The sequence below is a fragment of the Sodiomyces alcalophilus genome (assembly GCF_042370955.1).
Source record: "Sodiomyces alcalophilus JCM 7366 unplaced genomic scaffold ACRALscaffold_7, whole genome shotgun sequence".
NCBI lineage: Eukaryota > Fungi > Ascomycota > Sordariomycetes > Glomerellales > Plectosphaerellaceae > Sodiomyces > Sodiomyces alcalophilus.
The window spans coordinates 2,196,939-2,211,076 of record NW_027263538.1 but is presented as its reverse complement, the minus strand read 5'-3'; the positions used below and the strand labels follow the sequence as shown (position 1 = coordinate 2,211,076).

The 14,138-nt window shown below is 54.8% G+C and overlaps 5 protein-coding genes across 5 annotated transcripts; 3 read left to right on the top strand and 2 right to left on the bottom strand.

The window, feature by feature from the left end:
• Positions 1–408: 408 nt before the first annotated feature.
• Positions 409–1,719, top strand: ACRALDRAFT_2043988 (uncharacterized protein; the record flags this gene model as incomplete). Its single annotated transcript, XM_071021392.1, has 4 exons — positions 409–493; positions 557–808; positions 886–1,177; positions 1,236–1,719. The coding sequence occupies 4 exons, from the start codon at positions 409–411 to the stop codon at positions 1,717–1,719; spliced, it is 1,113 nt and encodes a 370-aa protein (XP_070872654.1).
• Positions 1,720–2,654: 935 nt separating this feature from the next.
• ACRALDRAFT_2043987 (40S ribosomal protein uS3) lies at positions 2,655–3,697 on the bottom strand (the record flags this gene model as incomplete). Its single annotated transcript, XM_071021391.1, has 2 exons — positions 2,655–3,429; positions 3,675–3,697. The coding sequence occupies 2 exons, from the start codon at positions 3,695–3,697 to the stop codon at positions 2,655–2,657; spliced, it is 798 nt and encodes a 265-aa protein (XP_070872653.1).
• Positions 3,698–4,528: 831 nt separating this feature from the next.
• ACRALDRAFT_1058011 (uncharacterized protein) lies at positions 4,529–6,953 on the top strand (the record flags this gene model as incomplete). The annotated part of the gene is made up of 2 exons (XM_071015931.1): positions 4,529–4,543; positions 4,671–6,953. 2 exons carry the CDS (start codon positions 4,529–4,531, stop codon positions 6,951–6,953), a joined length of 2,298 nt encoding a protein of 765 aa, XP_070872652.1.
• A 421-nt stretch (positions 6,954–7,374) lies between these two features.
• On the bottom strand, positions 7,375–9,510 carry ACRALDRAFT_2029408 (uncharacterized protein; the record flags this gene model as incomplete). The annotated part of the gene is made up of 3 exons (XM_071020588.1): positions 7,375–7,420; positions 7,520–9,253; positions 9,458–9,510. The coding sequence occupies 3 exons, from the start codon at positions 9,508–9,510 to the stop codon at positions 7,375–7,377; spliced, it is 1,833 nt and encodes a 610-aa protein (XP_070872651.1).
• Positions 9,511–11,077: 1,567 nt separating this feature from the next.
• ACRALDRAFT_2029407 (uncharacterized protein) lies at positions 11,078–13,648 on the top strand (the record flags this gene model as incomplete). Its single annotated transcript, XM_071020587.1, has 8 exons — positions 11,078–11,143; positions 11,280–11,385; positions 11,464–11,615; positions 11,737–12,228; positions 12,345–12,604; positions 12,702–12,802; positions 12,878–13,215; positions 13,289–13,648. 8 exons carry the CDS (start codon positions 11,078–11,080, stop codon positions 13,646–13,648), a joined length of 1,875 nt encoding a protein of 624 aa, XP_070872650.1.
• Positions 13,649–14,138: the final 490 nt, after the last annotated feature.

Here is a 14,138-nt window from a genome sequence, read left to right as displayed (position 1 = left end):
CACGCTCGACTTCGCCCCCACCCTCATTTTCGCGCAGTCTTGTCCTTCGCCCACCCATCACAATGGAGGAAAAGTATGTTGCGATATGCGGGAGGCGTCTTGGGGGTATTCCTCGACGCACGAAAGATACAGCAGATGACTGATATACTCTTCGATGATATAGATATATCGGCCTGTCGCTGGCCATATCATCCAGTTTAGCGATCGGTATAGTCCCTGCTGCCTGCTGCCTGTTGCCTGTTCACCCAAGTGCCTTAGCTAATATGGGTCAACTCCACAGGTGTTAGCTTCGTGATCACCAAAAAGGTACATTCCTCCGACCACCGTCGCGCTTCACTCACCTCGGCATCGGTCGCTCGTCTATGATTCCCGTCCCATCAGCTAACATGGCTTTCACCACAGGGTCTGATGCAGGCCGAAGAACGGCACGGGTTTGAAGGCGACGGCTTTGTATATCTGAAGAGTCCCGTTTGGTGGGCCGGTATCGCAACACGTATGCCCGCATGATTGACGTCCCTCCTCACGACTCCGACGATACGCTGACAGCCAGGGATAGTGGTCGTTGGAGAAGTATGCAACTTCGCCGCGTATGCCTTCGCGCCAGCCATTCTCGTCACACCATTAGGTGCGCTCTCAGTTCTCATCGGCGCCGTGCTTGGATCATACGTCCTCAAGGAGCATTTGGGCACGCTGGGTAGGCTCGGAAGCGCCATCTGCCTCATCGGTGCTGTCATCATCGTGCTCCACGCACCACCGGACGAGGAAATCGAGACCATTGACCAGATCCTGCACTACGCTATTCAACCAGGTGAGCTGATTTGCCACGAGCGTCCGGCTGTTGACCTGGAGCTTGTGTAGCGTGGAGGTACTGACGGTTTCTGCTAGGATTTCTTCTATACATGACCACTGTTACCCTTTTCGCCCTCGTCATGATCTACAAAGTTGCGCCTGTTCATGGGAGGAAGAACGCGCTCATCTACTTGTCCATCTGCTCGACGGTGGGATCGATATCCGTCATGTCGGTCAAGGCGTTCGGTATCGCCCTGAAGCTTACCATGGCCGGAAACAACCAGTTCTCACACCCCTCTACCTACGTCTTCATGATCTTGACCGCCGTCTGCATCTTGACGCAGATGAACTACTTCAACAAGGCCCTCGCCCACTTCCCCACCAACATGTCAGTACACCCATGGAAAGGATCTGAGGGGCTTCGTTGACTAACCGGGAATGTATAGTGTCAATCCCCTTTACTACGTCACATTCACCACAGCGACGCTGTGTGCGTCCTTCATCCTCTTCAGCGGATTCAACACCACCGACGTCGTCACCACGCTGTCTCTCCTCTGTGGTTTCCTGGTCACATTCACCGGAGTCTACCTGCTGAACCTCTCGAGGTCAGATCCGTACGGCCACAAGATGATTTCCGGGCAAGGAGGTCCCGACGCCACGGGGACCGACATGGTGTCCAGCATCCAGACTCGTCTCAGCTTGCAGGCAAGGAGAAGCACCGACCCCAGGCATAGCCTCAGCAGCCAACACGGAGACACCACCGGTCTGATGAGGGCGTATGACGACGACGCAGGTGCCGAGTTTGGGCTGACGGACCTCGCTGAGGAGAGCGACGAAGATGGCACGGGCCGCCCGAACGGCCGAGCAAACGGGAAATTAGAAACCCAGGAGGGCATCGAGATGCAGCCACGCCGATCGCACGACAGGTAAACCGCTCATCGCTCTCAAGTTGGCCGCCGTTATCGCCGTTTGCTTTTTTTTTTCCACGAGAGTCCGATTTGACACTTGTATATTTCCCCGAGAAAAGAGATCATTGGAAGATCAAAGCCGCGGGTTGACATTCACGAGACACATGCTTTGCAAGGGATTTTGGGGGGAGGTTCAACGACTGCCGGCCCAGGACTGGTGCCTGTGGAGGGGAGGGGGTGAGGACAAGATGCACGGATTGATTTTCCACTGGTTACGCTTCCGAGTTGGCATTATATATATAACCATGGCCTTGGGGTTTGGCGTTTCGTGGGGAGGAAGGGCTTGATTCATCAGCAATGACTTGATTTTACTGCTTCCTCTTTTCTTCTTTTCTTTTTCGTTTTTGGTCCTAGACATGCCGCTTCGGAAGCGAACACGGCTTGCTCTGTACGATTACTAGACGCGATACTAGGCGGTGCCAGAGACGGACTTGTCAGGACACAGCTTGCATTTGGGAGCAGGGTCGCTTTGTCTTGAGGAAGCTACATGGCCTGCCGCGGTCAATAGATAGACAGTAAAAGTCTTTCCCGTTGAAGCCCGTTAGATATTGACCGAGTTCCATGCCGAGAACTTTCATAAGGCCGTTGCCAGCAAGCATACATCATATCACCCCAGCAAGGGCTTGCCATTATCACGCGGGACAGAAAGGCAGGCTGGGTGTCCACGTCTGTCATTGCTCTCATATATGGTTTGTGTATCATTACAAGCCAGACCGCAACCAAAGACGTTCCCGAAAACTCCCTTTGCCGCAAGGGAGACGCAAATGAGATCAAGACGCCATTTGTGGTAGTAAAGCCAGCCCACTCCCCCAAGGACCCTTTTAGTTTGCTCTCTGCTTGTCAAAAGTCTTTCCATTCCCTTCTCCACTAACAAACATCAAAAAAGCCGCATCCCCCTTAAGCCTCCGGCTCAGCAGCGGGCGCCTCCTCCTCGGGGGCAGCAGCACCCTCCTGCTCCAACCGTTGCTGCTCGGCCTGGGCCTGGGCCTGGGCGGCCTTGGCACCGTAATCCTGGCTCATGGGCTGGATGACGTTCTGCTCCTCCTTGGGCTCGTAGATGGTCACGGCATCAGGGAGACCCTTCTGAGGACCGCTCTTGCCCTCGGTATCGGTGCCGCGCATAATCTTGACCTTGATACCAAGCACGCCCTGGCGGAGGAGGACGTGGCGGGTGGCGTGGTCGATGAACTCCTTGGCGGGCTGGCCGGAATGGATCATGAAGCCGTCGGTGAACTTCATGCTCTTGGCACGGGCGGCGCGGAGCTTGCCGGAGACGACGACCTCGCAACCCTTGGCACCGGACTCCATGATGAAGCGGAGGACACCGTAGCAGGCACGGCGGACGGCGAGGCCGTTGAGGAGCTTGTAGCGGAGGGACTCGCACTGGGCGACGGCGGAGAGACCGCGGCTCTGGACCTTGGCGGCGTACAGCGAGACGCTGTTCTCGGGGAACTTGAAGCGCTTCTGGATGAGCGAGGTGAGCTCGCGGATGCGGCGGCCCTGCTCGCCGAGGACCTCCTGGGTGTGGGTGGCGCGGATGATGATGTCGGTCACGGTCGGGGTGACGCGGACCTCGACGCCCGAGTAGCCCTCCTCAGCCAGCTCGCGCTGGAAGAACTCGTTGAGCTCGGCATAGAAGACGCCGTCGGCGACGAACTTTCTGCGCTTGGAGCTATATCGCGGGGGAACCGAAAACACATAGCCATGGTTAGCCTACAAATTTCGGACAACGAAAATGAGTGGAATTTTATGTTTCTGTGGCTGGGACCAGAGAAACGAGAGCGATTGATTTCTGCAGGTAAGGTGGCCCCAGGAACGAGAACAAAAAAAAAAGTTCGCGACCACACGGGTTGGTGATCGTTTTTGCGGGGGGTTTTTGAGGAGAGAGAACTGGACAGCCGTGGAAGAAGTCCTTACATCTGAGTGCCTGGAACAGCCATCTTGACTTATGTGTCCGAAAACTCGACGGGGATCGGGAGGAGATGGGCGATTGGAGGGGCGTGAAGAGTCGAGAGGGCGAGGTGATGTCGTCGTCGGTCGCTGGTGTTGGAGAGGCTGCGGCTCGGCTCAGAATTTCCTTGTGTGGGTTTAGAAAATCGCCTGTGCCCTAGGGACGTCTGTCTCTGGTGGTCTGTGCGCTGGACTTTTCTCAGGGTCGAGACCCTCCTTAGCAAAGAGACTTTGTACAAGCATAAGATTCAGTAGCACGATAGTCGGTGAACATATTACTGTATCCGATATCTGTATAAGAAAGATCCAGCTCCGGACTGGAGGTACTTCATTCAGGCCGCATCACTTTGCAGTCCAAATGCCAAGTTATCGTACTTGGATTATTCGCCGGGCAACGAAACAAGTTCTTTAGAGCTATCCCCTTGATTTCGGTCTGTCCCATCATCAGATATCAATTGTGGAAGTCGAGCAAGATCCTCGAGACGTGTCATGTGACAGCAAAGAGATAAGAAGTTACTATGTACTTCGTAATTACCTATCAAGGTACTCGTGGAAGCGGGTCGCTTGTGGGGTCGCTCTTGTCCGTTTACCGATTTATGTGGCACGATGATTAGGTGCTACGTAATACGGTCAAAGTTGGGTACAGTCCGTACGAAGTAGATGGCCCCGCGGAAGTAAATACAGCCTCATCATATGATACCCGACTTGCTTTCCCACTGCGACAGAGGACATGAGATATAGGCATCCAGATACAGACAAAACAGCATCAACAAACAGTCTTTCTCCCCATCTTACAGCCTAAAGGTGCGCACTGGCCCGTCATGGAGGCCAGAAAGGTATGTGTCTGCCTGTCCGGTCCCGTCCGTCCCTGTTCCTGCAGCTAGCAAATGCGGGATTCTCAGATTCTCGAATCGAGTTTTCTTTGTATGTTTGTTTTGTAACCTTTTTTTTCTTTCTCCCTAGGTCTTCGATGATGTGCAATGCATTAATGGCGGTATCACTTCTACTGGCACCCTACGTCTGACCGATTTCCACCTTGTCTTCTCCTGCCCGCCTCCGGACCAACCTCTTCCTTCGTCCACGACACCCCCGAGGGCCCGCGAATCATGGATCACATACCCTATCATCTCACTCTGCACCCTCCGGGCTGCCCCTGCATCGTCGGGCATTCCAAGCTCGATACGACTACGCTGTCGCGACTTTGTCTTCGTTTGCTTCAATTTCGCCGATGACAAGTCAGCCCGTGAAGCTTTCGACTTCATCAGGAATAGAACCTGCAGGCTAGGGACTATCCGGAACCTCTACGCTTTCACTCACAGGCCCTCGAAAGCAGAGAAGGCCATTAACGGCTGGGGGCATTACGACCCCAAGGCAGAATTCCACAGGCAGGGCATCAGCGAAAAGCTACCCGACAAGGGATGGCGCATCACCTGGATCAACAAGGACTACTCCTTTTGCGATACGTACCCGGCCATGTTGGTGGTTCCCTCCACCATATCAGATAACGTCCTGAAGTACGCCAAAGAGTACCGCTCAAGAAGTCGAATTCCCGTCTTGACCTACCTGCATCCAGTCAACAACTGCACCATCACGCGAAGTGCCCAGCCTCTGTCCGGCATCACTCGGAAGAACAATATCCAAGACGAGAAGCTAGTGGCCGCCTCCTTTTCCGCCGCACCCTCCTACTCCGACAGTGAGGTCAAGCTACCACCTCCGCCAAGCGATATCGACGCTGTCGAGGCGCAGCTATCCGACTCGGATAAGTTCGAGGACAGCTTCCTCGATGGCACACCCCACATGTTCGACGAGAAGACCGGGAAGAGGCTTATTTTTGGCGCCCAGCAGCGCAATCTCATCGTCGACGCGCGACCCACTGTCAACGCCATAGTCAACCAAGTTCAAGGCATGGGGTCGGAGCCCATGGACCGTTATCCCACCGCCAAGAAGATCTTTCTTAACATCGACAACATCCACGTCATGAGAAACTCGCTCAACAGGGTCGTCGAGGCCATCAAGGACGCCGATTTCTCCCCGCTTCCCCCGAACCTAGATCTCCTGGCATCTAGCAGCTGGCTCAAGCACACGAGGGCCGTGCTGCAAGGTGCTAGCCTTATCACCAGGCAGGTCGGCATTTACCACTCCCACGTCCTCATTCACTGCTCCGACGGCTGGGACCGAACCAGCCAGCTCAGCGCTCTGAGCCAGATTATGCTTGACCCTTACTTTCGCACCATCAAAGGCTTCATCAACCTCGTCGAAAAGGACTGGCTTTCCTTTGGGCACATGTTCCGGCTGCGGTCCGGCCCTCTGAGTCACGAGAGCTGTTTCGTCGTGCAGCGGGACGCCATGGCAGGGTCTACAATCCAACCGGGCGAGAATGACGGCCGCACCGACGCCTTCCAGAATGCCATTGCCAATGCCAGGCGCTTTTTCAACCAGAGCAGAGACGACCCGGCTGATCTCGACGCGGCCGCTGAAGGGGCGACCGGGACCATCGCCAACGACGAAGCTACGGTCCCCAAGATGACGAGTCCCGTTTTCCACCAGTTTCTGGACTGTGTCTATCAGCTCCTCCGACAGTTCCCCGACCGGTTTGAGTACAACGAGCGTTTCCTCCGACGTTTGCTGTATCATCTCTACTCTTGTCAATACGGCACGTTTCTTTATAATTCGGAGAAGCAGCGTCATGACGCAGAAGCCATGCAGCAAACTTCCTCGGTGTGGGACTACTTTCTTGCTCGAAAAGCCGAATTCACCAACAAGGACTACGACCCCGTCATCGACGACCACGTCGAGGGCCGCGAGAGGATTATCTTCCCTAAGCTGGACGGCATCCGCTGGTGGCACCAGGTCTTCAACAGGACCGACGAGGAGATGAACACCCACCTCAACGCCGCAGAGGCGTCCGAGCTGTCCATAGCCACGGCGATGGCCTATCTCGGCTCGGACTTGACGCGGGTCCGGAGCCGTCCGGGGACCCCGCCATACCAAACCACCAATACGAGGCCACCCGGCCTGCCCACTAGTCATTCGGTCGTCGCAGCTGTCGAGACGGCACACGAGACACTCACGCCTGATAACACCAGGGGATTGCATCGGAGTGCGTCGGCCGACAACACGAGCGCCTTCTCGGCTTTGCGTAGGGGAATGAACATGCTAAGCAGCATTGGGGGCGCGGGCAGCTCTCCCGGCCCAGAAGCAGGAGTTCCTGCACGTGCTGAACAGGAGCTCCATCCTCTCACATAGTAGAATAGCGATTGTTCTGTATATGGGCAGATTATTCATATGAGATGGGAAACCAGCGCATTGGGGCAGCGGTCAAGGCGAAAAAAAGGACAATGGCGTACCGGACGGTTTTTGTTTTTCGTTGTTATTACCAGCATTGGGATACGAGGGAACGTTGGTCAAGTCGAATATTTTGTAGAGGTGGGATACGGATACGTGGGTTGTCTTCCGTGTTCTTTACTAGCGATAGCTGTAACGGCAACAACGATAATATGTTTGCAATTCATTGGTCATTCGTTGATCTATTGTCCTCAACAAAGTGTTGGGACAGGAGCTCTAACCTCCTGGTTATGCATCTTCTACAACAAGGTTGGGCCCCGTCATTGTCATGTATTTCTTTCTTTTTCTTTTTCTCTTTCATTTGATTTATTTCTTTGCTTCTTTATAGGAAGACCTCGAGGTTAATCTCGAGCGTACTCACGGGGTATCTAGGGAACATAGCCAGTCAGTTTCAAAAGTTCAGGTGCATAATTGGCCAAATGTCGAACGGATGGGGGGAAAGCAAGCGGAACGGTTAGCAGACGCACTTTAGATCAAATTTCTCCAGGACGGTGGGATGCAAGATGCCAAACTCGCCGATGCGGGCCTCCTTCCCGTCGAGACGGAGGAAGACGCCAGCGGCGTGGCCGGCGAAGAAAGTGGGCTCGTCAATCTCCTCGATCCAGTAGCCGTCCTGCTTCGTGTGGGCCTGGGTGACGTTGAAGTCCATCGTCTTGGTGCTGGTGAGCCCCTCGTCGTGGGTGAGGAAGGCGGTGCGGAGCATGAGGAGGACGCGGTCCAGGAGGCCGTGGACCATCTCGAAGCCGGACGACTTGCCGTACCAGGCGGCGGCGAAGCGCCGCTCGTTGCGGGCCCTGCGCTCGAGGGACTCGTCTTTGAAGACGACTTCGGCCACCTCGAAGATCTTGAGCGGGACCGAGTGGCTCTTGTTCTCGCGGATGGTCTTGAGCAGGCCGGGGAGCAGGGTGGTGCGGGCGACCTGGTACTCGGCCGTCTTGGGGTTGGCGAGGCGGACGGCGGTGGTGCCGTCGTCGGTGCGGTTGAGCCAGGCAAAGTTCTCCTCGTGGCTGCACAGGATGAGGGGCATGACCTCGCTCCAGCCGGCCATGGCGGCCTCGACGCGGACAATGTCGGCGAGCTTGTTGAGCATGAGCGGGGCGCCAATGGTGGCGCTCTTATTGGGCGAGGAGCGCGGTAGGTTGTTATAGCCGTAGCAAATGGCGAGATCTTCCATGACGTCGCACTGGTGCAGGACGTCGGCGCGGGTGACGGGGATGGTCACCTCGAGCAGGTTGCTGTCCTTGGGAGAGGGCTTGGCGACGTAGGCCATCTTGGTGAGGAGGCGGCAGAGGACGTCGGGCGACTCGCTGAGGCCCGTGCAGGCATTGAGGTAGTCGATTTCGACGTCGATCGTCCGGGGGCTGAGGTTCGGGGTGACCCTGGACATGTTGTTGTGTTCGGAAACGATCTGGACGGGCTCGACGGTGAAGGGCTCGGCGCAGGCTTGCGAGAACATTGTGACCATCATGTCACAGACGATCTGGAGCTTTGTGGCGTCGGTGGCGGTCATCTCGATGAAGACGTTTTTGGTGTCGACGGAAATCTTAGAGTGATCCCCATTGATGATGGGGGGCAGCGAGCAGACGACACGATTCTTATCGTAGATGACTGGGTACACGGGCGAGTCGCGGATGATATGCAGGTACTTGCCGAGATGCTTGTCCCCCTCGTAGAAGCGCATCAGCTCTTCGCCGTCCATCTCCTTGGTCTGATTCAGCGGGGTGAACTTGATGTCCTTGGGGGGGAGAGCCTCGTAGGTGAAGGGGCCTTGTAGGGTGTCGAGATCGTGGGTACCAATGGCGACGAGGGTCCGTTGCCTGGCGAGGTTCATGTGCAGCTTGTCTTGTAGGGAGATGAAGGAGTTGTAGCTCTCCGGGGTGAACTTGATGTTCCTGAGGATGGCGCCTGCGATGAGAGGCCGGATACGTGCGGTCTCCGGAGACACGGTGATGACCTGGGTATTGGGGTCCTTGGGGGCTACGACGGTGTAGTTTGGGAGTGCCGTCTTTTCCCTGAAGATGTTGAGCATGAGCGCGATGCCCTCGAAGCACAGCATGTCGTAGCGGTTGGCGGGGATTTCGATCTTGAGCTCGGGCGGCGCCTGGACGCCGTCAACCACGGGGCGGTCCTCATTTTCGGTATCTTCGTCGAGCTCGATGCCAAACTCGAAGCAGAGATCTTCAAATTCCTCGGTCGTGAAGCTGGATAGAAGGAAAGCAGAGAAGGATACACAAGTCAGCCGAGTGTAGACATTGGAGGGGGGAGGTTGGTCATGGCTGGTAAGACAGTTCCATCTTTCTCTTTTTTACTCAAGAGAGGGCGGGGGAGGGGCACGATGGCATCGCATTCCATGGTGGGGGGAGTGGAATAGAGGGGTCGTCGCTTGGTGGTGGGATAGAACTCACGTTTGACCGAGGGCCTTGAACAGATCGTACTTGTTGACGGCGATGGTGGGCATCTTGACGATTGAACCGGTCGACTGCGCCGAAACCGCCTAGACGTTGTGTGGATGCACGAATAGGTAGGAGGTGGTGGTTGTTTGCTTTGGCCTGAGTCACAGTAAAATTCCAAACGTCGTGTCAAGCTACGGGGTACCTGCCGAAACCGTGGATGATTGATGGTGGGGCAATGGAATTCCGTACTTCGTACCTCACCCTACCTATTGTGTACCTACTCGACGTTTTCCATGTTCTCCTTCCAATAGACAGGTACACTGTGTGACATTGGGTACCTATCTGGGGACCGTATGTACATACATACGTCAGTACCGATATCAAACCGAGATGCCATCCTCAGCGGCTACCGGGACTAAGGTTGTATGTATCGCGCATTACATTCCGTAGCCATCAGGTACGCGCATCGGCAAATCAACATCATTCACAAGATGGAAAACTTCTGTCCTCGGGAAACCATTTATTTAGATAAGTAGACTGTTTAAGATTCTGAAGGGAGGTTGGTTCCCTCCCGTTGGTGTGCCGGTTCCATCGTGGGGGCGGCCAAAGTCTCATCCAAGTCGTTGACCATAAGAAAGGCGCTCAAGACACCGATGAGCACGTTAAAGCCACGGAGAATCATGGTGAAAGTCATCTGTCCATGGTTCCGAGTGGATCGGTCGCATAATAGCAAGGAAGAAATAGAATGGATGCTCGCAAGACGGAGGTAGTGTCGAGGTCTTTAACAGAGGATGAAAGATCTACCGGGAGTTTACAACGTACCTATTCGTAGGTAGATGGAATGGATGTAGACTTCAGGTACGAGTAGTTCATCTCCCTGCCTTACTTCGTACTTCGTATATATTTCCTACAAAGCTGAGTACCTGTAAAACTCATCGGCAAGGGGCTAGAAAGCGCACCCAACGTACCGTACCGTACCTTCTCTTTGGTGTGCGATAGGTGGTCCGTGCCCGCGCTCACTATCAAAGTGGGACTGATGCCCAAATCTTAATTAAGCCTCGTCTACATGTACACATCTGATTTCTGTACCTACCCTTGGTAGGTTCTGTGCCGCCTGCCCCAAGTCACCCAATGGACCAGCGACTTTGAGCTGCCTTCAGATTCTGGAGACACACATCTGATCCCATTCATTCCCCTCCACCCAATCTATCCTACCATCATCACCAGCCTCGCACCTCCATCCAACCTTTTCCAACTGCTGACCCTGCCTACAGCAAAAGCCGAACGATTACTCGGCACGGTCAGCTCCTGTCGCGTATTTCGTCCCTCTCCGTATCGATCAACCAGTCTCATTACCCGCTTTCCTACATATAGAGTCGAGAAATTTTACTGTCGACTACGTAGTTGCTCAACCTTCATTTCCAAATTCATCCTTCCTCCCCCCCTCCAGCCCCACACAAAACATTACCCACAACCGCTGCCGCACCGACCCTGCTTTACCCCCGTTGCATCACCTGCACGCGATCTACCCCGATCGCTACTTGACCACTTCGACCGCCCAAACGACAAGTCCTTTCCCTCTATTCTGACTCTCCGCTTTTCGACGCGTGCTCCGTTCTCTCGTCGCTCGTCATGGCAGAACAGACGACCGTCAGCCCGGAGCTGTATCCGATTGCTGTGCTCATAGACGAGCTCAAGGTATGTCCGCCACCACCATCCCCCTCCCTGGGCCCCTCCTCCTTACTCCTATCCGCCCTGGGGCTATACCACCGACGTCAGGACCCTCCTGCTTGCCGCGTGCCTTTTCTATTGAACTAATCTCTTCTGTTGTCAGCACGATGATGTTCTCCTTCGCCTCAATGCCATTCACCGCCTGTCCACCATCGCCCTTGCCTTGGGTCCTGATCGCACTCGCGACGAGCTTATCCCGTTCCTGGACGGTCAGTGTGCTTCCCTGCTCCTTTTGCACCCGGCTACATGCGCTTCGAGCCCCCCTAGCTGAGACCGAAACCCTATAGAATCCGTTGAGGACGAGGATGAAGTGCTTGTTGCCCTCAGCGAGGAGCTCGGCAACTTCGTCGAGTACGTCGGAGGACCTCAGTGGGGTCACGTCCTCCTCTCCCCTCTCGAGAATCTCGCCGCGATAGAGGAACCAGTTGTGCGCGAAAAGGTACGTTACAGAAATCAAAGGCACTCACACCAACGCCTCCTCTCTTTATAGCCTCTTAGCCCCCCGTTGCCTTGTAGTATCGCATCTGATCTTCTGACCCCGTCCATCTCTCCTTTTACAGGCCGTTGAGTCTCTCAACAAGATCTGCAGCGAGATATCCGACCAGCAAATCGAAGACTACTTTATCCCTCTCACGTTCCGGCTCTCTAAGGCGGACTGGTTCACCTCCAAGGTCTCCAGCTGCGGTCTCTACACCACACCATACAAGAGGGTCTCTGCCACTACCCAAGAGCAGATGCGTAAGGCCTATGCTCAGCTCGTGCACGATGAGACGCCTATGGTTCGCCGCCAGGCCGCCACCAAGATGGCCAACTTCGTCAAGGAGATGACCGCCGACGTTGTCATCGAGGACATGATGCCTCTCTTCCAGCACCTCGCCCAGGACGACCAGGATAGCGTTCGACTATTGACCGTCGACATTCTCGTCTCCATCGCTGAAGTTGTGCCCAAAGACCAACAGGCCAGCCACGGCGGAATTCTCGCCCTGTTGCGGAGCCTGATAGAAGACAAGAGCTGGAGAGTCCGCTACATGATTGCCGATAAGTTTGAACAGGTACGTCAACCAGAAACTAGGGTGGAAGAGAGGGACGAGGAGACGCCGTTTCCTTCTTCTCTTTCCCCCTTTCGTTTGTAGGAGGTTCTTTTTTTGGCTAAACATCGCAATGATAGATCGCCAAGGCCGTGGACGAAGAAGTCGTGTCCCGCGACCTTGTCCCTGCGTTCATCAAGCTGCTCAAGGATACCGAGGCCGAAGTCAGGACGGCCATTGCCGGCCAAATACCCGGATTCTGCTCTCTCATCGACCGCAGCGTTCTCCTCAACGACGTCATGGGCAGCATCGAAGACCTCGTGTCTGACAACTCCCAGCACGTCCGGGCCGCCCTGGGCACCCAGATCAGCGGCCTTGCTCCGATCCTCGGCAAGCAAGAGTCTGTCTCCTCTTTCTTTTATTTTACCCTTTTACCCCTGAAACTGGGTAGGCAACCGGCCTGTATGTACAGACTGATGCTGACTTTCTCATGACAGGACCATCGACCATCTTCTTCCCATGTTCCTGCAGATGCTAAAAGACGAATTCCCCGAGGTTCGACTGCATATTATCTCGAAGCTCGAACTCGTTAACGAAGGTGGGTTTACTTCTTTGCCCGTCTTGTTTATTGATTCAATTCAGCGACGTTCATAAGTCTAACCGAGATGACTAGTGATCGGCATCGACCTGCTGTCGCAATCTCTTCTGCCAGCGATCATCCAGCTGGCCGAGGATAAGCAGTGGCGTGTCAGGTTGGCCATCATCGAGTATATTCCCCTCCTGGCCAGCCAGCTCGGCGTGCAGTTCTTCGACGAGAAATTGAGCGACCTCTGCATGAGCTGGCTAGGCGACACGGTCTTCTCGATCCGTGAGGCTGCCACACACAACTTGAAGAAGCTTACCGAAGTCTTCGGAGTGGAATGGGCGAACGAGGCCATTATCCCCAAGGTCATGGCCATGGGCAACCATCCCAATTACCTCTACCGAATGACCACCTGCTTTGCCATTTCTGTAAGTTGGCCGTTCCCCCTTCCAATCCCCCTCCCGCATTTCGATGAGGATGTATACTCACACTTGTTTGCAGACCCTGGCCCCGGTAGTGAGCATGGACGTGATCGCCGGAAGTATCCTTCCGCAGCTGCTCGACAAGCTGGCTGATGATGACATCCCGAACATTCGGTTCAACGTGGCCAAGACTTACGGTGTCTTGATCGACGTGCTGCGCCGACTTCCCGAGGAGGGCACCATCTACTCGTTAGAAAAGGAGGGAGTCAGCTTCTCGCCGTCGCCGCGGGGCATGGAGCTCATTCAGACTCGGATCCTGCCCAAGCTCGAGCAGCTGCAAAAGGACGACGACGTGGATGTGCGTTACTTTGCCACCACGGCCGCCAATAGTGTGACGGGATCGGCACCGAGCGGTGAGCCTATGAATACATCACCATAGAGGACCGAAACATAATGAAACAATTCCCGCACCACTTCTCCCTTCTCTCTCTCTTTCTCTTGTCAATCGCCTTTTTTCCGTCGATAATTACATGCGTTTTCGGCTCTTGACCCACCACCAAAAGACATTCTCATAGCCTGATGTTTTTGTCATGGCAAGAGAAAACCAAAAGTCTTTCGAGGTACTACTTAGACGAGACTGGAGGGTGGTTTTCGGGGATGATGGCGAAAGGAAAGTAGGAGAGCGGCGGTATAGGGGAGTGACGGTACACGTCGTGCCAGGGATCTGACGGGATCAAGCATAGATAGGAAGGACTTGGAGCAAGAGCTGGAAGTCGGCGCGGTACGAGGGAAAAGCAGGCGAGTTGTACCCTGACCTGGCTGAGGTATATCCTGGCGTGTAGGATGTTCCCCCATGGTTTCTCAGGAGGCTCGCGATGTATGAAAATGCGAGGTATTCTTAGCCATTAATGAAAAGGAACATTTTTTGA